The sequence below is a fragment of the Ischnura elegans genome, chromosome X, assembly GCF_921293095.1.
Source record: "Ischnura elegans chromosome X, ioIscEleg1.1, whole genome shotgun sequence".
Lineage (NCBI taxonomy): Eukaryota > Metazoa > Arthropoda > Insecta > Odonata > Coenagrionidae > Ischnura > Ischnura elegans.
Window position 1 is genome coordinate 67653245 of NC_060259.1, and position 27229 is coordinate 67680473.

The 27229-nt window shown below is 38.9% G+C and overlaps 2 protein-coding genes across 2 annotated transcripts in view; one reads left to right on the top strand and one right to left on the bottom strand.

The window, feature by feature from the left end:
- Window positions 1–1850: 1850 nt before the first annotated feature.
- LOC124171014 (tRNA:m(4)X modification enzyme TRM13 homolog) lies at window positions 1851–17603 on the bottom strand. Its single transcript, XM_046550143.1, has 8 exons — window positions 17138–17603; window positions 16910–16950; window positions 16635–16822; window positions 13946–14128; window positions 8978–9214; window positions 7212–7342; window positions 4782–4927; window positions 1851–3119 (listed from the first exon to the last, which is right to left on the bottom strand). The coding sequence occupies exons 1-8, from the start codon at window positions 17429–17431 to the stop codon at window positions 2936–2938; spliced, it is 1404 nt and encodes a 467-aa protein (XP_046406099.1). The 5' UTR covers window positions 17432–17603; the 3' UTR covers window positions 1851–2935.
- A 1526-nt stretch (window positions 17604–19129) lies between these two features.
- LOC124170628 (phosphatidylinositol 3-kinase regulatory subunit alpha-like) overlaps window positions 19130–27229 on the top strand; it is a 56666-nt gene continuing 48566 nt past the window's right edge. Inside the window, exon 1 of the mRNA XM_046549471.1 lies at window positions 19130–20097. Coding sequence (XP_046405427.1) covers window positions 19291–20097 — 807 coding nt within the window. The 5' untranslated portion in view covers window positions 19130–19290. The remainder of the gene's footprint in view (window positions 20098–27229) is intronic.

The following is a 27229-nucleotide window of genomic DNA, read 5'->3' on the forward strand; positions in this document are numbered from 1 at the left end:
GGCTCCGGGATATCTAAATTACGATGTAAAATAATGTTGTTCCATAGGGAAAGAATGCTATCACTCACGATCACGACAGGGGAAACACTTCCTCGGTTATTTCGCTGTTCCTCCGTGGAAATTGACCTTGGAATGGATTATAGAAAGAATCTTCTAGCGAACTGCGCAAATGATATTGGGCCTCCTCTTTTGAAAAGAGAAAGTAGCCGACTGAAAAAATATTGGGCTCGTAATCGACTGCCCGTAGGTAGTAGAGTTGAAAGGGGCATAAGCCATCAATTGAAAACATAATGAGAAAACCATTATTGTAGCGGCCCTCGGAGGATAACTCGTGTCATCAGTCGTCACGTATCATCGAAGTCAAGTTCAAGAAGTGAAGGATAAGGTAGTTCGAGGTTATTAAGGGATGACTTTGCTCCATTAGATCGGATCTGATACAAAAAGTGCCTGGTGTTTGGATCAGAAGGGGAGCGAAACATTACGAGAAGACAAATCACCCAGCTTGCTAGTTGAAGGTCGCAGCGCTGCGCTCGCGGAAGAAAGCAGTTGAAGAAGCGTTCCCCGGTAGATTCTATCGACTCTTGGTAAACTTTCATGAGACTGTTCTTGTTGATGAGCATAAATTCGAAGATTTGGATGAACCGTAATGAAAAAACGTTAAATCGGGCAAAAAAATTTTGAGCGGGACAAATTTTTACGACCATAAATGCGGAAAAACGCAAAATGCGGAAACACTAAATACGGATAATTTTTACATTGTCCTAATAGGGAATGAATCGGGACCCAAAAAAATAAACGCTAAATGCGGAAAAACGTTAAATGCGAAGACGTTAAATCCGGATCCGACTGTATTTCATGAACGTGGTATTTAGTCAGGAGAAACATATGACTGAGGGCTGTGAAGGAAGCAAATATTGCCATATTATTTGGGATATTCAGATTGGCAAAACAATGGATACTAGAATGACTGAAATGAAGAATATGGAGGGACGGAGGATCAATGTGATAGAGGTTTTGGAGACCACGGAGGATGGAAGGAGCAAGGTAGGAGCAATTGGACTTGAATCAGCTGTTTGGTCGACCACTAGCTTCCATTCCATACCGGCCTCACTGGATTCAAATGATCCAATATCAGAATTCAAAAACTACTTACATATTTGCTGAGAAGGCGAGGACCCATTTTTGTGTGTTTTGTCTCAAGTATTGTAGGTTGTTCCCATGGATCTTGTGTGGGAGGGACCCACAAGGATTTTTCAATGTACAGGACTCTTCTGATGCAAATTTTAATCTGGGTGGGCCGGGGCCCATTACAATATTCATATAAGAATGGTCTCATGAATAATCCTACAACTTTCTATCACCTGCTGCCATTCTCTCTGTACCCTCTATAGCTAGTGCATACTCCAATCATGGCTGTCACGCACTTGTGAAAGCTTTTTCAATTTTATACACTATCTCAGCTTTCTTATCTTTAAATGATGGGAAGGGTAAATTTCTCTCATTCCTTGGGAAGGCAGTGTCCACCTGATGATTAACCCTTAGACTGGAGTTTTGTACCCTGAGGAAAAATATTTTTAAACGTTTGACCATTGCTTGACTACCTTCTTCAGTTTCCCAAAATTTTTATTGCTACCCACGTTGAGCCCAAGTCCACTTTTCCATCACTGTAGGGATCACTAATACAGCTTACCTCTCCCCAACCAACCCAGTAAAACATAACATTTAAAAACATTCCCAAAGTCTAAGGGTTAATAAGGTAATAGCACAGGATATTGTGAATGCTAACTCTACTTCTCCACCATTTAACTTAAAAGGAGTTCAGTACTCAGCAGTACAATAATACAGTACAATAGTATAAATTTCAGTCTTTCTCTGAAATGAATGAACATATAATTAATATATACCATCTGTTCATGTGACTAGTATCTTTAAGTGAGCACTCCCATTTGCAATTTTGTAATACATATACAGGATGCATGCACAATTTATAAAAAATAGGACTTCATTATTCACATAATAGTTTAAAAAATTTAAAAATAAGTGTAGAAGTTTTCCCATGGTACTCTTCCACCTTGATGTTAGTTAAACATAACTAATCAAGTTATAAGATTCATTGTCACCAACAAAAGTAAAATGTCAATATACTCCAACATGTTTTCTTAGCAAAATATCTTCAGGATTAAAAGAATTTAGCACATTGGAAAATTTAAAATGTATACACAAACTTCTTCCATTCACACTCCTTATACTTTTGGAGGATAAAAAAGTAATGTAGACAGGTAAGACACCAGTACCCACAGCAACATTAAAAATGTGTACACTGCCTTTTTCCAACTGAAATTTGAATATTTAATTATATTAACATATAATTAATATCTACCATCCGTTCCAGTAATTAGTATCGTTGAGTGAGCACTTACATTTGCAATTTTGTAATGTACAGAATGCATGCACAATTTATAAAAAATAGGACTTCATTATTTTCAGAATAGTTTAGACATTTAAAAATTAGTATAAAAGTTTTCCCATTGTATTCTTCCAACTTGATGTTAGTTACACATAACTACTCAAGTTGTAAGAGTCATCATTGTGACTAACAAAAGTAAAATGTCAATATACTCCAATGTGCTTTCTTAGCAATTATATCTTCAGCATGAAAAGAATTTAGTATCTAGGAACATTTAAAATACATACATACTTCTTTCATTCTTGCACTTTTGGAGGATCAAAATGTAGACAGGTAAGACACCAGTACCCCCAGCAACATTAAAAATGTGTACACTGCCTTTCTCTGACTGAAGTTTGAATATTCTTCTGCATTTGGTATCAGAGTGGGAGCCAGTTCTCTAGAGTAACAATAGAATGGCCTACATTTATGGTAACAAATATCCTTAAGTGAATCCATATCCACACACTAAGTTCTGGATTGATAAGTTCAGGATTTTAGTTTTGCCCACAAGCATACATTTTCAGGAGACACATCTGGATCAACATAATATCGCAGATTACAAATGAATCCTCTACTCTCCAGATACCTTTTCCTGCCATAATCGAGGATAAGTTTAACCATCTTCCCATATTCTTCACGCTCCTCCGGAGTTAAATCCAACCTCCTTTCCCTGAAATACACAACAACAAGGACTATTAGGGATGATGATGGATTGAGTGGCATAAAAAGAGAAAACACAATGATGATTGGATTTTGATTATGCCTTCAGCCCCTTCCACTTCAATTTACTTTTCTGAATATCGCACACCTATTCTTTATTTTTCTATGGTTATTTTTAAATTTAATAGCTGGTAATGAAATGATATTTTGTTGCTTGTAATCAACGCAGAGAAGTGAAATAAAAAGTGATTATTATTTTGTATTGTAAAGCATCTAGTTAAATATATCATTATTTCGTCTTATTTTCTCAAGCGAATTTAGGACATTGTTGTCCTCTCTTCCAATTAACTTGATGGACAATCACAAACATCCATGCCCTGGATGGTGATCAATCCACCCAGGCGGGATTCGAAACTGCGACCTCTAGGTTAGCAGCCGGGGACTTTACCCCGATGCCACCGAGCCCGGCAACTATATTATTACTATATTGAGAAGTAAGCAATCGCTACTTTTATAAAATCATATTATTACTTCCAATGCATCATATTTCATGAAATATGAATTCATTATGGATGTTTTAACATTTTGAAACTCAAAAATATTTATCTTGTTCCCCTAAATAGTGCTAAAATTATGAAAATCGGAAGTTCACGACGAGCTAGACAGGCAAATTGATAATAATAACCACTTTGGTCACTAATTGATATTAACTCTTAGGTCTCAAAGATATAATTTGTTGCTGTGATTACAATATTCTTGTTCTTTGTACTGAAAGCAAGGGAAGAAACTAAACTTATTAAAGAACATGAAATAAATATGTCATGTAAAAAACCTGGCAGTTGTAAATGATCAATTGAACCCTGACCATTCCTCTTTACTCTCAATCCTACTGATCCATCCAGAACATTTTTTCACTGAAAGATAAATGATAATAATTATTCTGAAAATAAGCTGCTTATCAACTCCCTTTGCATATTCCTGGACACTTTTGCCTTCCTAATGATTGCATGACCAAAATATAAACTGTAAAAGTTAATGTAACTGTAAACCTTAACTCTTCCTCTAACTACAGGTATTTGGAGGAGGCGACCGACAGCTGAGGTCATTTGCGCCATGAGGGAAGGGTGTGGAAGGAAGGGTGGAGAGAAACCCGGCGTCGGCATTAGCCTGCTCTTAACGAAAGGCGCCAAGGGGACCACGGCTTAACGTCCCATCCGACGGACGGAGTGTTGCGCTTGAAATGTCCTCCACACAACACTCAAGCAGGGATCGGGCAGTATCTGAAAATTCTCTGCCACTGCCGGGATTTGAACCCGAGCCCGCCGGGTGGGAAGCCAACACTAGCCACCACAATCAACCCGATCCCCTCTAACTACAGCTACACCATGACTCATCCACTGCATACCTATTGAAAATAATTGCAATCCCTTATTTTGTGATCAGTATATTCTAAGAGGCAAAATATGGCTAACTCCACAACAATTGCGACTGCTTCCTCAAGAACTCTGGGATGGGATAGTGATAACAATGAGCCACCAACTGACGCCAGGAGCAAAGTATATCATCACTATTACCTGAAGCTATTAGCTCTTGCATCAATTAAACTAATCAATCAATACAATGCATACCACGCACATTGTAATACAACATAGTAACGTAAGAAAAGTTTTACCTTTCTCCTTCAACCATCTGGCATTTCACTTCACCCTTAAGTTCTTCCTCTGGTGACTGGGCATTCTTCCTCTGTCCAGTGCCACAAGTGGCCCAACTGGCAATTCCACACATTACTCCAAAATCTGAGGCTTCAAAACCATTTTCCTGCAAAAGATCAAGAGAATGGCTAACCGAAAGGCAATCAAAGTGGTAGTGGTGATTTTCACACATTTCCAGTGGTGATGTAATGTGACACAGGTTTATCAAGCATTCTTTAACAACACGCTGTTTAAACTTTTTTCATTGGCAAGTAAAATTATGGAGAACATCTCGAGTTGTTTTACAGAGCTTTCCTCCTTAATTACATCCTTAGTGAAATTGTTTTCATTCACTTCTCGTGGTTGTTCATTTATATTAGCAATTAATTGAGATAATAAGAGCTTTGGAACTGAGTATTGGGAACCCAGACCTGATTGGGGAGAGCCGGACCAGTACCGAGAGCCGAAAAAATTTAAGATGCAACTCAACCTTAAAAAAAAAACTAATTAAAAAGATCGCACATTCACCTGACAATACGGTGGTTTCCTATTATTTTTTTATTGCCTAAATCGACAGATTATCACTCCTGGAGTACGAATTTCACACTTTTAGATTTTTAAATGACTATATCTATCTTTGGCGATTAAATGAAAAGTGAAAAATTTCAAGCGCCCGAAAACATGACGGCTAAGTATGAATGCTGGGAAAACCCCGTGTGACGTCATTCTGGTTTCCGCTGTCGCCGTGTGAGGTGACCTTGGGGCGAGGCTTTGAGCGCTGTTACGACGCAGGATGCTAGCAGGTAGCAGAGTACCCTGCTAGAAGGTAGCGCTTGGCTTGAATAAGGATTCTTATTACCCTATCAAGTGAAGAAAACTTCCCGACCTTAGGCAGTTTTAATAGGTGATTATTAAGACATGTTTCCCTGAGCTCTGTGCCTCATGCATGCATTGGTAATCTCAGACGATGTAAAACTCCTATCTTCTCGTATAGAAACTAGATCCCTGTAACGTCACGTGGAGTGGCATTGCATGGGCACCAATTTGGCCTTTTTCAAAAGCGGTTAAAACTGACCATTGCCATTCGTCTAAACTGGGATTTCTAAAACGAAATAATTTGTATATTATCAATACACTAATGGTGGGTAACGAATCGCAATCAATGCCTTTCGTTTTCTTTAATGAAGGAAACTACCCTATATGGAACTACCGATAATTACTACCTAATAGAAGGTTATTTTGGAAACGGGCCAAGACCCTTGTTTTTCTTTTTCTTGTCACTGAGTGATAAGAGGGTGGTTATAAATAAGATAAGATAAATGGTGGTTAGGCTGGCTGCCATGAAAATTTCATCGGTGTTGGAAACAAATATCTATCTTATGCGCAGTTAATAGTTGCCATTTCATACTGACCACATATTTCTAAGATTCAATTCTTATGTAAAAATTTTCAATTCTATAATTGATTACATTTTCTAAAATGGTATAGTTATTTAAAGATCTTTCACAGCATAAAATTACATAAAGCATTTTCTAACAATTCTAGCATATATAACCACCGAAATCATTAAAGATGGGCCATTATAGACAAAAGGGAGTGGTGGAAACAAAAGCAAACATTTTTTTGCAAAAAGATACATTTTTCTTATTAAAAAGACTTGAAATTACGAAATTCAATCTTAGGAAGTCCTAATTTTCCGGTCCCTCTGACTTTGTATTATCGAGAGTTCACTGTAACTGTCTCTACAGACAGTACCATTGCTGATTTCCAGCCTAAACCTCTAATTACCTACAGGCCACTATGGAAGTTCATCAGTAAGCTAGGTGAAAAGGTAAGACTTCCAACCCCGTCAAAGCCTCTACTCCTGCCAACATTTTGGAGCTTTGCCAGCCCATCTCCAACCTCAATGTTTTATAACCCTATTTTTAGCTGCTTTTTAGCTTAAGGGCCTGGTTAGGCAATAGATTAACACATCCCTGTAAATGCATGAATACAGAAATTCTTTTGACGGAACAAAACATGTGCAAGCATATGAACCAAGTCAGAACAATTTCTATTTATGAGCATGCAATTGTAAAAGTTGGGTAGTTAAATAGTGAATTTTCATGTTCCCTCTTACGTTCCTACATTTGCACCAAAACTTTCATGATGTGAAATTCTTCAGATCCTGACAGATATGGTAGGAATGTGTAGCAGAGAGGTTTGGGTGGTTGGTCTACCTAATGTCTCCCTGGTAAGGCTGTTGAGTGGGTTACACTGTAATGCTTGAAATTACTATCAGGTAAAAACCTTAAAGAATTTAAAAAAAATTTAAAAGAGTACTTATAAAAGACACAGGCTCCAGGTTAATACAAAACCATAGCCCATAAGCTTTTAACTAACAGAACAAAACCATTCCAACAAAAACTTACACATAAAAAATCTTTCCCAGTGTAACTATTCCAGTCACATCTATGATGGCAACATACTGCAATCACTATGCCATCCACAATTAACTTGTCAGACTCTTCAACTCCATTTATCACACAACGCAAGGCCAAATCTAAAAGAAAGAAAAAAAATGGGAAATTACAGTTATATCAACACAAACACATATTTCTGCCCCAAAGCCGAATACCAACTGAGTTTATGGCACTGTCACTGAGTGAAAACAAGGGCTGCAGAAAGATACCCCCCCACAGTCACAGATATCTTTTCATGTGCTTTCATCAATCAATGCAGAAAGAGAAAAGCATCATATGAAGCTGCAGGGGACTTTCTGGTGGCTTCAACTAGGATGACATTACTTAACATTATCAAATCAACCATCTGTGACAAATACACAAACTTGCATAAACTTTCAATGGTACTTATACGACAGAGGTTATCATTTCCCATTAAAAGCAGCACAGCATCAACTCCGTAAACAGATTTTAAACAGCATTCCAAGACTAGTCACGGCGATAACTTCACGGAGTCACCCACGATCCACAAATTGTGGTAAAAATTCATTCACCTTGAGTTGGATTTGAACCCAGATCCCCAGGTTTCCTGTTGAGTGCTTTAGCTAGTTCAGCTACCAAGGCATCATTCTTCTCTGTGGAAATTTGAGGACTATACCAGTCAAGGTGGTATTGACTGCTGAGCATTTGATGCGACAAGCAGTCCAAAGCGTAGCTACAGAGCCACAGTCGGAATTTATTAGTCAAGAGGAACACCTCTACATATTCAAAGTTCGGGCTTTGCTCTCGGGTTGTGGCACTGTGCGCACAATTTATACTGCTTGTCGCATTATATGCTCAGCAGTCCATACCAAATTGACTGGTATAGTCCTCAAATTTCCATGGAGAAGAATAATGCCTCGGTAGCTTAAGTGCATAAGCACTCGACCGGAAATCCGGCATCCGGGTTCGAATCCCAGTCAAGGCGAATGATTTTTTCGCCGGGGATTTCTTGCAGAAGCTGTGAACAAATCTGTGCTAATGTAAAATAAATCTCGTAAGAGTCCAAAACTTCCCCGCCCCTTTACTAGCCAGAACAGGGAAAGAATGGTTGTTCTTATCAGTGGCTAAATGGAGGTGTAACTATTTCTTGAGGGCATAAGATGAGAAGTAGGATAGAAAATGGAGAAAGGGTAAAGAAAGTTGTGCCGAATTTATGAATAAAAATGTGAACTGAAAAAATAGTGAACTCCCAAGACTAAATTGACAATCCTGAAGGCCTCTTTACATGATACATTCACACATTTGAGTTAATATCCATTGGCATGAATAATTTTGTGGACCAGAACGGAACATGTTAATGCATGAACCAAATAAGAACAGGTTCTCTTTTATGAACATGCATTTACACAAGTTGGGTGTTTACACAGTGAATTTTTGTGTTCATTCACGCATTCATGCACACATTAACTCTTATGGATTAATGCATCATGTAAACAGGCCTTAAGAGAATGCAGTGAGCAGGGAAATTTTATTCATCTCCAAGGTATTAATTTATATTCTAAGGGTGTTAAGCCAATATTTTAAGAATGGCAATAAAATGCGTACTGATGAAAATTAATAGCACACTGATAAGGTAAAATTATATTTCTAGAGAAGGAGTAGGCAGTGAGTTGCTGATAGAAGAGAAAGCTGCAGCAAACCAATTTCCAAAATAAACATTTGAACTAATGACATTAAAGAGCTCAAACATTTACCTGTGGCAGCACCACACAAATGCTTACTAACTGCAATGCATCTATCCACACCACAAGCAGGAGGCAATTGACTTAGCCGAAGGTCAGCTATATCCACACGATATCGGTTTACATTGCCAAGAGATGGTTCCTTTATCTTGTTCTCAGACTTGTGTCGAAGTGTTCCCTTGTCAACAATAATAAATTGACATTCATCACGTTGAGGTAGAGCTCTTGCCAGCCAATAGGTCAATTGCCCTAAAAAACAAAAATATCAATTTGAATTTCAAAAATTTATCTAATTGTTTCCACTAGTAAAACATTTTTATGGTGGTATGAAATTATTTGGTGGTTGACTACAACAGCAGGAAACCAACAAAATTTCCAAACTCCAGAGGCACTGGCAATTTTATTCATTAACCTATTCTCTCATATGATGAAAATATGCGGCAGGACGTTTCTTGACCCAGGAGATAAAAGCCACAAATTTTCGTTGGAGATTTTTCTATGCAGGAGAACAAATGTTGAAAATATACATTTCCTTGATCTCCCCCTTTTTATGACAGTCGCAGGGCATCGCGAAGTCTTAGTTTCAGGACCCAACAAAGCAGGACTTAGGTCGTGCCCTAAAATCTGGGAGCAGATACCCGGACTCTATGTCATACATTACCCCTCTTTGTGGTAAGGGGTCATTCAATTGTTCATTCAGTCAGTTTTCCAAATAAATTTTGTTCCTTTCTCAAGAAATATGAACTAAGAATTGCATTATTTGTCTTTTGAGCAGCGTTTACAATTTTTAAACGAAATAGGAAAGTACACTAGTGTTTCAAATGCACCAAACACATTTTTAAAATTAGAGTTCAGAATAACAAAATGTCGTAAAACCACAGTTTAAATCCTAGTAGTGTATACTTGATTCGAAATAACTGTCCGAAAAATGGAAAAATTCAAAGGCCGCTAAAACGGGTGTCCATGTTGAATATTGGCCGTGACGTCACAAGGCAGTAACAGAAGGCAGCTTCTACGCTGTTTAGTTCAACCACCATTCTTGCACGGAAAAATGACTGCATTTGAGGATATCCATTTTTTGCTGTCATAAAATATCTTCAGAATATATATGTGGCTGCTTCTCTTTTGATTACATGACTTCATCATTGCGTAATATATTAATATTCATTTATGTGTCAGCTTCATTAAGTTTGGAGAGAGTAGTGTGAACAGTACATTGAAACTTCAATAAGTAGATGATGGTACTTATTTTTCGCTGGGTATATTTTGGCACAATGCCATTTGCCATACCAAAACATTTTTTGTAAGAACTGAGTCAGTCTAATAGACCTATTTCAGACGTTTGCTGCAAGGCTTATTCGTTGCGAATGCATTCACACCGGCCGGAACTTTTGCCCTTCGCAAATATAATCATGGGATGTTACCGTATTTCCCTGCTGGCTGGTTGTTGCTGTGGTTCCCCATCCAGGATGGGTTCAAGAAAAGTTAATATTGGTTGGGAGAAGGCAAAGTCCAACGATTTACCAAATTTTGATGCATTTATGGTCACCGAATTTTTGAAAAAGGAGGACAGGTTCAACACTCCAGAAATGCGAGGCGTTAAGGCTAAGTGGTGAGCGGGTTTGTATGAACACCTTCTCCTATGTAATTTCGTAGATATTGCTGCAATATTAAGTTATTGTGGACTTATTATTAATAATAACCCACTCTTATGTATGTTTACAGCAATACCAAGGAATCAGAAGGTGATGATTCGATTGGTTACGCACAAATCCTAAGGGACATTATCAATAACATTTTCACCATTTTTCTGTGGCATTTTCTATGGACGACTTTGGTTGAAGTTTCCTAGCTCTCTTCCTGTCACTTTGGCAATCAAATATCCTGGGAATTGTTCCAGCTTTGGCCCTGAGCTTAATATTAACTCCCATCAATTTGTATTGCATAAAATTTTTGAAGTCTTCTTCCATCTGCAGACAGAAACAAATTGGTTAGTTTGAAAGAAAATGGATTTTGGAATTAACTTTTTGGAACAAATATGTACAAAAATTCAACAAGGGCATAATTCTTTAACCAAACTACTTTCAGTTTACACATTACATAGATCTATGTGGAAGATGCTACATTTTGACTCAACACAGTCTCTGATATGAATGAGGTGCCTATTAAGTAAATTATTATAGTATAAACATCAACTAGATGTTAATATACCTTAAAATGATATTCACAACAGAATATCATCTATAGGTAAGAGTCAGGAGCAGCCTTGAACCATGTATTCTGGATGGCTTGTGATTTAGGTACGGAAATGAATATCTTCTCCAGGCGTTCGTTTCGACGCCAAGATACAATTTGGAACAAAAAACCATTTATAATTCTTTTTTGAATTCATGTTTCCCGTACTAGCCAACATTTTTAGGAAGCAAACTCTAACGATTCCCGGAAACTCTCACCACGCTAAAGAAGGCGACGGAATACAGCGATACTCCACTGCGTGCACTGCCTTGTGATGTCACATCTCAATCAAGATGGAGGCACTGTGTTTCAACGCAACATGAAATTTTCCAACTTTCAAAACATTTTAAAGTGCATATCCCAGATGCAGGAAATAAAAGCAACTGTGATTTTCTTTCTCTTCGTGATATTTCTTTTTTAGGCTAAACTTTCGAATTGGCAATAAAAAAAATTAGTGCACTTCCCTATTCTACAATAAATATTAACTTATATCTCAATTTCGGCATAAACATCAACATGGAAATTGTTGCTGCATTGAATGCATTAATACTGATGGTAGAGCTTCATTCAAAATTTAACAATTCTCAAAATAAAATAAGGAATTCAATTCGAAGTCTGCAATTTACATGCAAGCAACAGTTATCCATATAGCTAATTCATATACTAACCAAAGCATGATTGACCACGAACAAATGCCAATGGCAGGGTTATATACCCCGAAAGGAGAAGCCCAACTACCCTCGGAGTCTGAGATAATGCGGAGTCCCCACTAGGAAGGGTCAAAAAGGTTGGTGCTGAGAGTGTGTGATTATCCCCAAGACCCTTCTTAACGAATGTCCTACAAAAATACTCCGTGTGGAGGGGACAGAAAATCTCTGAGGATTCAGTCCAGCAAAGGAGAGAACTCCACCGTCTCGAAAGGGCTAACTTCCATTCCGTTGAAGATAAAAGTTTTTCACTCTCCAAAGTTTAGCTATTAGTTCCCCTGATTCCATTCATCCTGCAGGAGTGGGGTGATTCCGTGGAATAAGGCAATGCATGCTGCTGTCACTACCATTTTGAATCACCTTTGACTTCCATGCACACTAGAATTAATATTTTCTTTTTTGGATGACTTTAGAAGCCAAAATATGTGTAGATGAGGTTTTTTAAAAGCTAATCTGGGCATTATTTTGCTGAAGCAATGGAATAACATAAAATTTGGCAAAATTCTGGAAAAGCTTCTGTTAGAAAAACATACTCTGTATTTTATAATTCTGGATTAATGATTACCTACTATAATTACAACTAATATCTAAGAAACAGTAATGTTGATAATTGAAAATTTATTATGTATTCTAAATTAGCATCTCAGTGTACTGTGTACACAGCAAGACCAATCGTGTGACTTAAATTGGTGTGCCTGCCACAATTTTACCACAAGAGAGTTCTTTTAAAAGTCAATTAAGTGAGGTAGTCCATGCCATGGGACTGGAAAAATAAGTTTCATTGTAAAAATGACAAGTTTCATAACCGAATTCCAAAATTCATGGGTTCACATGAGGTCATTTATGGGACCAAAAAAAACTGGCGTATCAGTGAGGTCATCATATAACTGAGGGTGGTAAATATGCAGTTCTACTGTATTTTATGATTTATAAAACTTCTACTATGTACTTTAGCCATGGGAATGTGTAGCTGTGCACACATATATGCTCCTTTGTGGCATGGCAAGTCAGGCAGCATACATAAATATATCCTCCTGTGTCAATAAAATCCTCAGAGGAAGAAGATGCCTTAGTATATCAAGTGGTAGAACATTAAGAGCAGATAGTGGGTTGAAATCCCTATCTAGGCATATACTTCCTGTTCGCGCAATCCGGCCCGTGGTGGCTCAGAAGATGTGCGCACGGGGATATGTGCCCCGGGTTATGATAAATGAAGGGCGAGGACACCTTCGATGGAATTCGCTTTATTTTGCGTGCAACTTACAGGGAAGCGCACGCCAAAAATCCGCGTCCACACGCTCCCGGCTTTCGTCAACCACTGAATAACACCCACGCCGTCGGCAAGGGCATGGATGCTAGGGTGGTATGGTATTTGGAGGAGGCGACCGACAGCTGAGGTCATTTGCGCCATGAGGGAAGGGTATGGGAGGAAGGGTGGAGAGAAACCCGGCATCGACATTAGCCTGCTCTTAACGAAAGGCGCCAAGGGGGCCACGGCTTAACGTCCCATCAGACGGACGGAGTGTTGCGCTTGAAATGTCCTCCACACAACATTCAAGCAGGGATCGGGCAGTCTCTGAAAATTCTCTGCCACTGCCGGAATTTGAACCCGAGCCCGCCGGGTGGGAAGCCAACACTCTAGCCACCACACCAACCTGATCCCCCTGGAATGCCAGGGTCTGAGGGTTACTGACCCTCGAGTTATGGCACTGCCCTCACTCCACTTGGCGGAGTCCCCTTGGCGGAGACCACGAGAAAGGGGCCGAATGGGACTCGGCTGGTCCTTGGAAAACCCATAGGGCGACGACACTCGCTGAAGGGGAGGGGGGAAATACCCAACACTTCCTACGTGGAATTTTTGAACCATAATTTGCACAGCATGTAGGAAAATTGGTATCGAGAACACACTGCCAGAATAACTGGATGCCCATAGTTACCTCTTTCAGTTCTCTTAATTCTGTTATTATATTTTGAACAATCTTTTAGCAGACTCTAGTCACAGCACCACAAAGATGCCCAGAATAACTATTAATTTCACCTTTTCCAGCACCAAATTCTATTATGCCAAGCTTTCCCCTGAGATCAAATTTTTCCACGTGCCCTAGAAGGGAGGAGTTCTGAATCAAGTGCTTCTTAGCGTTACAGCCAAGGTCTGGTGCAGCCAGGGATTCATCAAGAACACTATGCTCCAGATGCTCTGCTACAACAAAGCCACCCAAACCTGGAAAGAATAAAATAGGTAAAATATCACTTAAATATTTGAGAACAACTCAAGGCAATATAAAAGATAAATGTTGCCAAGGAAAAAATACTTTGAATGTAATATCCCCATGCAGAGATCTTTTGGGCAAATGTGCACTAAATGGAATGCTGGACTTAAATCAGCTAAGTCACACATTAACGCCATGGGTGAAGAGAGAGCCCTGTCACATAAGCAGGCAATCATGCCATAAATAAATAAAAAATATTTCATCAGGACTTGCCTACAAGCACAGCGAAATGGAAGGACCACTTTACCATACCAGAATACGGCTGAGGTTACAGCATTTGACAGACATTTTTTATGCCCTACAGTATCAGTTTCATCCTTCTAATATTAACAGGCAATTAATTAAGAATATTTAGACTAAGTTTTGATGGCTGACCTATAAAACTAATCATTTGTAAAGGAATGTAAAAAATTAAATGAGTGTGATATCATTTCCTAGATCACCACCTCCCTAATCCACAATAGAATAATAGAGGAATGGGATCTGGCAAGAGTAGAAATAGGATGCAATTACCCTATTGGAAAAAATCAGCCGATTCCATTGAAAATTCCAATTGAAATCAATTGAAAATGCCAATTTTCAATGGAATTTCCTTGTTTTCAATGGAATATCCAAAAATTCAATTGGATTTTCAAATTTACAACTGAAAATACGAATATTCCATTGAATATTAGGAAATTCAATGGAATTCGAAGAAAAGATACAATTGAATTTTCAAGTATTCCATTGGATTCTCAAATTTTCAATGGAATTCCCAAATATCCTATTGAAATCTCAAATACTCCATTGAAATCTCAAATACTCAATTGAAATCAAAAATACCGTTATTCATATGTTTACGTGCACATGGTTTACTCGGTTGTGGTCAGTTGTGGTTAATTTTTTGCTTGTGGAAAAAAGACTATTTAGTATCGTTGTTAAATAACCTGTGCTTGATCCCCACAGCGTTGTTTTAGGTCATTCGTGTGTTTCTTCCGTGATATAGTGGAAGTCTTGATGTGATTGTTGTGCTGTAGTGTGTTCATTTAGTAATGTGTCGTTTGCCTTCAGTTTTTTGACTGGTTATACTAACGTTTGTGTTTAAAATGTAAGCATATTTATATAACTTAATTATGCGTACGTGCGTTACGTCGCCGACAAAAAACTACTAGCATTGTCGGAATAGTGTGTATCACGCAGGTTTGTTTGTGTGAAGTGAAATTCCCGTGTTCTTGTATAAACATGAGTGACATGTTTCTGTTGTGAAAAACAAGTTATGTTGGCTTCATGTCAAACCAGAAGTATATTTATCAGTATTTTAAAGAAGCCTTTCTTAGATAAAGACGTGTGAGATATTTGTTGGTGAAGTTGTTATCGCTAATCGCGGAAAAAAGTCTTCTTTTCGACAACTATTCAACGTTGTTTGAACTGGTAAAAGATGTGGCTCTCATCGTATAGTTGTTGTTCTGGTAATCATGGCAAAACTATACAGATGTTCGATAACTATTCATGATTGTGAGAAGTGATGTAAGATGTGGAAAAGCCCAATTAAAGTTTTCATGACACTGCTTCTAAAAATATTTCAACTTTAATTTTTGTTCACATGTTTTATTTATTCAGAATTCGGGATTCGTGAAATTTAGATGTTAAGTATATTCTACCTAATAATAAGTTTACCATATTGGATGTATTAATGTATTTGTAATTTTTTCACTTGAACTGTTCCATTGAAAATTTTTCAATTGAACCGTTCCATTGAAATTTGTCACTTTTCAATGGAACATTTCAATTGAATTTTTTCCCATTGAATTTTTCCAATAGGGTAGGAATCACATAAGTGACAGAGCTGCTGATTCAGGGTTCATACCACAACATTCCATGTTTTGATGCGGCTGTAAAAATTCTACTAAGCACTTAAAATTATGAACAAACACATATTAGGCTTCAAAATAGAGCACAAGTAAAAGTAACAATGAAATGTAGCAATATTAAAATGAAATTTGATTGTACTAGTGACAAGGCCATGACAATTGATTGATTGATTGATTTAAGTTGATACCAATCGATTGAATCTCGATACCAATAAGTGAGTTACATTAAATAAGCAAGATAAAAAATAAAAGAAGCAATGATATGGTCAAATTGATAAGTCGTTAACAAATAAAGGAAATTTATGACATACAAGAGATTAACCACAGAAAAATAAAGTATCACAGATGAGGATGATGGACTAGGAAACGGAAAAAGAGAGTAGAGGGCATACATCATATAAGCGATTATTTTCTGCTGGTGGAAATTGTAGCAGATAGAGGGTATAACAGAGAGCGGGATGAAATAGTCAGAAGGTGTAAACAGGGAATAAAGGGAGGGAAATGAAATATGGATGAGGAATAGTAGACGAACGAGAAGCAAATTTGCAGGAGCAAAACGGAAACATCCTAGGGCCATGCTAAACTAAAATCAGGTTTTTAAGATTACCATTATATACTGATCTCACTCTTTCCAACAACGACGTCAAGTAAGACGCGTCCACTTGGCCCAATTTCGGCGCCGAGAAATCTGTGAGCAAGCCTTTGTTTACATTTTTCGAAATGTATACAGGATTATCAGTAGGTCTGGCATTACATTTTTCCATGTGTTTTTTAAGAGAGTGGGCGTAGCACGAGCTGAAAAAATGATAGCAAAATTTAGAGTCATCATACAGCTTGAATTACAAACCCAATTCGTCAGCGTCATTCAACCAATTTACTCACTGTCTGCTATCATATGGGCACGGTATCCGTTGGTTATCCCCCTAGAAATAATTGACATTTAATAAGGCTATCGTTAAGGGTGGTATATAATCAAAATATAAAAAACAAAACACCAAGAAAAATCGACGATTTCAGGCGACAATGGAGTATCATACTGATTTGTAATACTCAATAAAAGGATCACAATATAATGGTATATAAAGGCTAACAAAACAGAGAAGGCCAAACCTTGATATGAGGATCAAATGTGACATGTTCTCCACAATACTGCATTCCATCCCCCACCGTCATTCTACAAAATCGATTTTTACGAGCAATAAAAAATGGGCAAATTTTCCGTCTGGAAGAATTTGATTGATTGGTATCTTGGGTTATCATCGTGGAAAAACGAAGAACTGACTTAAAACAGGTTGGTGAAGGGAAAGCACACACTAAAGATTCAGTTTCAGCCACTACATTGCAATGAACACCGGCTACAATCACAACTTTATCATAATGTGTACTTTGCATACGACTTGGCATCAGCTGGCAGGCCGAACCATCACAGAACCAACATGTTAAATAATGTTGAGCCCAACCCCCCTCTCACTCATCACACGTTCCGTTGGTGAGGGGACTGCGGACGGAATATGACGGAATAGGGTGAATTGGACGGATAGGAATGGATACACTGAAACCACGGGGTGGATGGACTGACTGGAACGGACTAGTGAACCGTACTGAGTGGCTGGAATCAGAGTCCTCTGGTATGCCGTATAGTAAATACGAAGTGAAATCCATCAAAGCGTTGTTCAATTAGTTTGGCATTTGTCCGCAAAGTAGCGCTAAAGAAGAGCGAAAATGAAAACGAAAAAATTCCAACAATCGAAACTATGATCGAAACGTTGCGAGAACTAGTCAATTTAACCGCAAGGAACGTATGAATGACATAAGGATTGAGTAATAAATTACCCTTCTTTACTTTCCCTTGTATTCAGAATATTAATTAATAATGGACAGTGACAGTTTCATGGATCCCACATAGGAGTTCTCATATAAAAAATAACGCGATAAAGGTTGGCCCAAGAGGAAGTAGGTTGATAGAGCACAGCACTCCATTGCAATCTGTTGGTAAGGGGCCTCGTGAAACTATGGGTGGCAAAAATAAATTTAGGTAATAACCTAATCAATGTTTTGGTTAATAGATGAGGAGCAGCGCACATTCGCAGACTATGTTTTGAATCGTGTACTCGTAAATAACTCATAAAATGAGTGAAACTTGGGAGAGAAGCTTCTTCATCGTTATTTTGAGGGATACGGACATTTAGTAGATCTATCAGATAATTCCGTTTATTTTAAGTGCCATCTTCAGTGATGCATACGCGGTATCAGGGATGCCTCATGAATCTGGTGTCTCTCTGATCCGACAATGAGTGTGACCCCCTGTGATAAACCTTTTGTCATCTTTCATTGAATTCTCGCCTTCCATCTAAAATTTGAAGGTAAATTTATTCAAGGTTATATTTTTATACTTAAGGATAAGCAACCATGGTTGCTTATCCTTAAATGTAATGTTGCAATGTAAATCTTAGAATAGCCTTGCTCTTGCTAGCATCAACTCCAAAATCCCTTGGGTCTTGAATGGGCGTAACCCTGATCCCAGTCTCCAATCCCCTCAGCATGAATGACATTGGCACATAAAACCAGAATCTACTAGACGAGGTACAAACGATAATCAAAGGTGAATGGCCTATCCCTTCTCTGGGGAAGATTATACTTATATCTCCCTCGACATTACAAATATCTATATTAAAATGTCTAGGGTAACTGAAATGTACCTATGCAGAAAATCCGATTGATATTTGTTAGTTTTAAAAATGAATTTTCATATAGCCAAGACTAGGGTTCAGCATTAGTTGGAGTCATTCATTAATACCAGTTACATATTTTATCTCCTTTCAATGCCAGATAGTTTTTTTTCCACGATGAATATTTAAAATAGCCATAGAGCTTTAGTATCAAAGGTGGGTTAACATAGAGATACGAGCCAACCCTAAAAACTATGTAAAACTTGAGAGCGTAGAGGCAAGAGCACTCAAAATTAGGAGGATAATGAGTATGCCTCCCGGCGTCATCTTCACGCTTAAAATATGTACTACGGCCGGCGGAGAAGAGCGCGAAGTTCACCATATCGACGCTAGGGGCTTCTGTCGTGGAGTTCGTGAAGTTGCCAGCCGGCAATAACCGCAGATTCGCAGCGTCAGTGGAGGACGGTGGTAAGGGTGTCGGGAGCCTCGAAGTCATCGGTAGAGGAATAAGGTATTAAATGACGGGGTAGTGTGCAATTTTAAGTGGCGGTTCTCGAGCCATTATAAAATGTGTCTGATTTTGGTACCCGAGAAATGAAAGGAATTTCCAGTTCATCCATGTATATCCCCAACTCAGTGAATGGGCTTGAGTCGAAACAGATCGCCCAACATCCTTACAACCTTATAGAATCTCACTGTGATATGAGTGATCTGGGCCGCTGCAACGGAGTGCCGATTGTCCCTTTCGCTCTGGTGGAGGACAGTTATTACGAGGCTATGAGGCGGCGATTTGGGTTTGTGACCAGCCGCAAACAACAGATGAACGATCCCAATATCCCATTGGGGAAAAGTGAAGACGCAGAGCAGGAAGCACCGAATGAGGTGGGGGTGGACAATAGAAATTTTGATGGTGGGGAACAACATAAGTGTTATGATTCGAAGATGCCTCCTGAACTCTCTTTACCTCACCTTAATATTGATGCTGAGAATTATATGCTTCGGTCTTGCGATGCTCGTCCCCGGTCTTCAAGTTTTACTAATGGTTTGCGTAAGAAAAATGTCCAGTTAAGCCCTTCTGTAGCATCGCCTGTAAACAGAAGTCCCTTAGAAATGTTTGCTGTGCGTGAAACTGTGAACTCCTTGGCTGCTATTCTTTCTCGTAGTGGAATCGCCACATGTGGAAGTGATGTCTGCCGTTCTTGCAGTCCGCCTATCAATTGCGCCCGAACAATGTCTTTCCATACACTTCTGTGCTCGTGCCATTTATCGTGCTGTTGTATGTGTGCATCATTGTGTATACCAGACTGCCACGCCTGTCTTCATTCTGTTTGTGCACCCACAAACCATGTGTGCCATAGGAATAGAGGGCCTCTTCCGCAGTTTATCCTGAACAAAGATATTGTAAGTGGCCTTGACTTTCTCTTTATTATTTAAGTAACTGAATGTTAATTAATATATTCATTGGTGGACAGCATGTTAATATCTAAGTAATGATTTGATCATTCCTCGGAGAAAATTCAGTTTTGTCTTTATTTATTTCAGTCATAAAATTGACTAAGTACGCTGCGAGCGGCTCATGTTTGTTTGCCTAGCTTTAAAGAGCATGTGCCATTATATGAATTTGGAATCCTATTATTGTTTGTTTTATACATATTCATTAAGTAATTGATGTTTTTTGCGCTACTCTATTAACTACTATCATTTTGCGGCCGATCACGGTTATGTAACGAAACTATGGCCGCCTAAAATTCGGCTTCTTTCTTTGCGTCGAATACCTGCGCTCGAGGTTTCTTGGTTTTGTCATTGGTAATTGTAATTAAAATAATGGTTGAATGCTAAAAGATCAAGGACCTTGTTGTGATGTTTGTAAACTTCGATATAAGCAGTATTGATGTTGACCCAGTCGTGATGGGTAAGTTCATTTCGCTCTGCCAGCGAAAGGGAGAGTGAGATTTCCGAGTAGGAAGCTCATGAGATCTTCGGAGAACGTGCGGCTGATTTCGTGGAAGAATACATCAACTATAGAGGCGGTGTTTCATTAAAGGGAAGTCGTAACGGTGGAGATATGAGATAAATTCGCGCAGGTTGTTGACTTTCGCGTTATTATAAGTATTGACGATTCATTCGCGATTTCGATTAAAGGTATATCGGGAAGTGATCCGCAAACTGAGTTCGGATATATATTTAAGGGGTTTTAATATATTTCATTCATCAATTACGACTGTTTTTCTCCATGTCATGCCTTTCCCTTCTTCACTCGGATTGACTTTAGTGGATGTAGTGTTTAATTATAAGTGTGTGTACCTTCACTATTCATGTTTAGTCACATCAATTGTTCAATGTGTAATTTTTATTGCGTTTCATTTTGATAGTAGTTGATCGCTTGCTTAAACCGTTTCTTGAAATGTAAAATGATTCTTTAAAATTACCTTCAAAATTCACTTCTTTTTAATTTTACGGTTTTATTATTTGGCACCCTCAGAGTGTCTTGTGGCTTTCGATTTTTTTCGGCTCACATTAGTATCCGTAGAACTATTTACTGTTTTGAGGAATGGTTACACCGAATGAAATTACGGAATTCCCGATGTGTTGATATTATCCTAATTCTTTGCCTCGGCATTATTCTATGTTACGGAAGCTGGAATCGAGAAACAGCTGAGCTTTAAGGGGCGTCGAACCCATCCGTGCCCCATCCCTAGAAAGTCGATTTCTATTGAGCTGTTATTGAGCACTCCTCTATGGTACCGCGATTGTAGTTAGGTACTTTACTGTGCATAGGTCATTAACACAGGGTACTGTTTGTCATATCAGTTTTAAGTTTATTCATAAATTGCTTGTTACTGTCATAAATTTATTGTGTACTACTCTCATGTGAATTACATAGTACAGTACGAATAATTCCTTGGGTTATTGGCGGGGGGTGACCAATCACCTGCATTCAAGACAATTCCCACTTGCACGACACACGGTCATAAAATATTATGTATCTATAATAATACAAAATGCGTGCAAACTCTTGTGAAGCCAAAACTTGCCTATGGTTTGTAATTCCCATATTAAATCCATGCAACGCTTGAAAATGGAAAAAGATTAACATGCAATGTGTCGTCCTAGCGAGAATGTTAGTGCTTTCCTTCATTAATCGAGACCCCGTTGTTATCCCTGGTAGTACGAGGAAGGAAAGACATTTTAAGTCTATATTTCCCGTCTATTTCCTTTTTTTCTCGATTACATCTCTTGTAGTACGACATTAAATGAAGGATATTTACATGTCCTCTGGGAAACATTTTTTCCAAATTTACCTAGTAAATTTTAGACTCTACTTTCCTTTACGCTCCTTTAAGATCGCTCCCCCAAACTCGCCTAACTTATTTGAAACGCTCCAATATTTAGTGTAACAACGGTAACAACTCATCACGAATATATTGGTTTCAACTGTCAGTCCTACTTCATTAGGGTCTCACACGCTTGTGGCATACACCAAGTGAGGCCATATTAGACTCAGGTATGGCTTTACCGAGAATTATTTTCATAAATCCCAGTTTACGGTTGTCTTTCCCGCATGTTTCGCTTATGTGTGTACCCAACGAGGATCATTTTCCCAAAAATTAAACGCCTTACACTCTTCAAGATTTTATTCTAACTCCCAAGTTCTGCACCATTAATTTATGGCAAAGAGGTCCTTTTCTGGTGCCAGTCTATCGCAATGGCCATCAAGTTCTCAGTGTACTACTATACCATCATCATCTGCGAGGCAGATTTTTCTTTTGAACTAGGTGGTAATGCCATTTAATCTAAAGAAGGAACAAAAGAAGACATTTAACTCTTTCTTGGGGTACACCTGAAGTAACTTATATAGTATCCAAGCTAACTCCATCAAAAACAACTTCAGCTCGCGATCGTTTAAGAAAACCTTGATCCACCCTATTATGTGCTTATCTATGCCGTGTGCTTCCAAGTTGTGAATCAGCTTTGAATGCGGAACCTTATCGAATGCCTTTCTGAAGTCTAAAAATATAACGTCAAGTAGAACCGGTCTCTCTTTTTTCATGCAAAGATATCATGAACAAAGAGAGTTAGCTGGGTTTCTCAAAACAGTTGGTTTTTGGCTATAGTTAATCATTTTTCAATTCCTTGCGATTTATTGTGAGCTTAGAGACACCAAGTGTGTGCTTCGGGTTACGAATGCTGGATCAATCTCTTGGTATGTACGTTAGTTGCGAAATTAGTGAGTCTTCTCCTCGGACCGGGGCAAAACGAAACGGATTTCCGAGGTGGTATTCGTCTATTCTTGGGCATGTTTGGCCGTTGGAAAGATAAATTAACCTATCAGTGCTTTGACTTGGCAACGGGGGCCCGGCGGCAATTATACTCAATATCTGGAGGGGAGGGTAGGAGATTTTTTTTCATCTGAGCGAAGGTGAAGACCACATTGTTGTTTTTTTTTAGTACAGCGATGCTCATTCCACCACGGGCATGGAAACAGTGTCTTTAACGGCTGTGGTCCTGGGATGTGTAATTCAAAGGGAAACTGACGTAGCATTATGCCGAAGAGTCCCTGCGTCCGATTAATACTAGTCCCATATTTGGATTTCAGGACGGATGCTATCCGAGGGAATACTTCAGTCAGGCTTCGAGAACGTTTTAGGATAGGTACATGAGACTTAAGATCGATTCAGAACTTAGAAAGGCTGGTGAAGCTGAAGGTGAAAATGCGAAGGACGTCAACTTTAACGTTCTGAGACTCAGCTAAATGAAGTGACCATGTGAAGGAGGCATTAGTAGTACAAGTTTCAGTGCATTGGAAGGACAATAACTGTTGAGATAGAAGCCTTAGTGTTTCAGGTTTCTCCTGCTTTCGGCTGATTACAGTGATGAAGTTATAAAGACGTCCACAAAGGTCATCGGAAGCAATAGCACACAGGAGAGAAGAAGATAACTTTAGGAGATTGGAACGATGTCGTCGCGAAAGGCAAAAATGAAAGAATTATAGTAGAATAAGAATTAGGAATCCGAAATATGAGGGGAGAAAAGACTGTAGTACAGCACAGATCTCGATGCTTGTTCAAAAATCACAACCGTAGAATATATTCATGGGTAATGTTGGGAGTGCCAAATGGATTTCAAGTTAATTGCATTATAGTGAAACAGATGTTTATGAGCCATGTGAAGGGCTCCCGAAGTTACCCTGTGGCAGATATCAAAGGCAATAGTAAGGTTTGACATCAGCTGGAAATTCACAAAAGCAGTGGAGGAATAAAGAGATTTAACTACGGAATCTGTTGACGATAACTGGAAGATCTAAAAATTGAGGCTGCAGTGAGCTAAGAAGGAACTTATTGAGATCAGAAAAGTTCAGCAATAAACGCCATGATTGACATCTGAAGTCTTGGACCTCATTGATATTATAGTAAAGTGAATGCCAAAGCTATAATAGCGTCCCTTTTCAACAAGAATATATATCGAAGAATTTGCCACGCAGCTAGGAAAAGTTTAAAAAAACGTGTACGAAATGTCAACGTAAAGATGCACCAAACAGACTTGTACCAGGAAATGAAGAAGGTGCTCATAGAATATTAATAAGACAAGGGGCAGAGCACAAGATCCAATGCCATTGCGTAGAAGAATCTTCTGATGCAGAGGGAAGACTAATTTTAAGCTTAGATATGGAAGTAATATATTCATCTAAAGCATTTGAGAGTGGGATAAAATGTTCATCATTGTTTCCATCAGTTTTAATTCGAGTAATGTACCATAGGTACCGCTACCATCTCGAACTGGAATTGAATATAATAATTACGTGGGTAATCATATTTTCAATGGGGTACTGTTACGGGGAGTTGGTTTTCCCCGTCACCAATTAACATTTTCACCAAAATCCATGTAATGCTCTTGTATTCATGAAAAATTGCAATTTCAAAGGCGTTTGATGCACGAGTGTGTTGATAGGTTACTGTAAATCCTACCTTGGAGAATTTTGATGTATGCCTTAAATGGCTTCTATTTAGCCGAAAAGCATGCAATTATCCCCGTGGTCATAATTGACATGTCGGTTGTTTTCTGGTCATTACGTCACTAGAGCGATTTTCCAAATTTTTCTCAGGGATATATCTAGCATTTTCCTGTTGTTTTCCAACTTCAGTTTCCGTATAAAGCTCTCCTGAGCTTGAGTGTCATAGGTTTAGGGAAAATATTTAAAATGAAATCTTTTTGTAATGCTGGTGAAAAAGTTTAATTTGTGAATAATTCAGTCATTGTAAAGCTAAGGTACATTTGGTAATGTTAACATCAATACTTAATCGAATCTTGAGAGCTGCTTATCGATGTAGCTCTATACACCCTAAGGATAAATAATTCACTGACTAATTGCGTAAAATGCATGGGTATTACCAGCTTGCGGATGGTGTCTAGGCCCGTCAAGCTGTAGAACCCCTGTATTGTCAGCGCTGCTGATCGCGCGTTGAGCCGTCTTCCAGTGCTCTCAGATTTGGGTAGGTGAATGTTATAGGAAAATAGTTTTGCGATTTCGTTATTATCCAGCTGCTGGGTCACTTTGAAGTAGTGCAGTGTATCCCCCTTTGTTAATATATCCCTTGTAGTCTCTAACTTCCAGTCTCAAGGGAAGATCACAATTTGAAAAAAATGAGTGATGCCATAAAATGATGAATTATTTTAAATTCTGACTGATTTTAATTTTCACTCACTCAGGTAATGAACCCGAAGGCTGGTTTAGATAGGTGATGGTAGTGCTCGCCGAGTAATAAGGCACAAGTTTGTGAATTTTACACATTCAGGGTATGGGGGTTAGTGCCTACACCTGGGCCCCCTCGCACTTCGGGGATGCAGTTTGTAGGTGTTCGAAGGCTGCACCAACGCCAGCCAAGAGCTCTACCCACTATGCTATCACATTCCCCCTACTGTCTTTACTTATCGTAATGAGCACTCAATTATATTTAATCTTATACAAGACTGATCTCTTCCTGCGTCGAAGGCAAATCGATGTTGAAAATGGGAAGTAGTTTCCAAGTTTTATTCTTCTCACTAAAAAGGGGTGAAAGCAACCGTATTTAAATGTTGTGGTTTTTTAATGCGGGGGTCGCTCAACGGTAATCAGCCTTGACAGGAGTGGAGCTAATCCTTAGGTCTGGTCCAAGTTTTGCTAATGATAGCGAGGGAGGTAGTATTTATTTATGCCCCAAGAGTTAAGAAGGAAAGTTAAAAAAAGCAGTAGGTTGGGGTGAAGCAAGACTGTTCTTAATTTGCATGCAATAAGCACACAGTATGTGGCTCATGCGCATACAATAACTTTTTATATCAGAAGACATTATAACCTTATTATTTATTGTGACGTCATTTTGCTATGTGATCGTGTAGATTCTTGTGGTTTCTGTTTCCCATGGCTAGAGGTCATTGATTCCAATTCGCAATCCATCTCCTTAGTCGATCCCTCACTAATTTAAGTTATCCATTTACAAATCTCTCACTCTGCTCTCCTTGAAGCTAATCGACCGGAATACAGTACTGGGAGGGATGTAACATCATTTAGTGAAGAAATAGCTCCAAATTGAATTAAACGGCTTAGCCTATATTTTCACTTGTGGTCTTCTGGTGTTTCCCTAAGTTCTTTTAACGGTCGCTTAATAAGATTACCTCAATATCCCTTGCCAGATATCGCTGATTTTCTGCAAAGTCGTGCCTCACACAAGTTGCGGAATGAAGAAGTTCCTCGTGGGGGAAAATATAATAATAGTGGGCTAAATGAATAAGCTTAAACGGTTTTCCAATCTCCTTAAAGCTTAAAATTTGTGAGGTTATCGAATCGTATTCATCCATAATCCTCGTTGTAACTGCGACAATTGAACCCCTTCCGCACGGCCTGATTCACACGACTTCTTTTACCCTTCCCACTTTTGAAAGCAGTATATCTGTTTTAAAAAATCGTGGGATAAAGACAATAAGCAGTTGGAAATATTTTAATGGGATAGTTTAGTTTAGGCCCTCGCACATGCTGAAGGAGAATAGTCAATGCCAAGCTGGTGATGAAATCACAAATATACTCGGGGTCTATATTGAACCCGCTGCTACTGTCGTCGGGACGGGGTTACATCGCCCATGATTATATCGTCCCTGTGAGAAAATTTTATGCGAGGCTGATGTGGGAAGGTAGATTGATAATTAGGATTGAGTGAATCATGAGATATGTGAGGAATAAATTGCCTGCACTTTGCGAAATAGGGCATGGCGGGGGATCAACTAAGGGCTGCATTATCAATCCTGGGAATGGGTCAATGACAGCGATGATGATGACGGCCCGTTAGGAGTGCAGGGCATCATCCACTTCCATTGCTTTGGTTTCGTGGCGTACTCGAAGCGATCTTGGACTGGGGCCGGCACGAACGTTCGTGGATGCGAGGAAGGGAGAGGAGCGATTCCCTAGCGATGGCTCCGCTCGCCAACGCTTTTTCATTTTATCGGCATGGGGAGGGGAAGGGGCACTTCCCCTCCCCCACCTCTCCCTCTCCTCCCTTCTCCC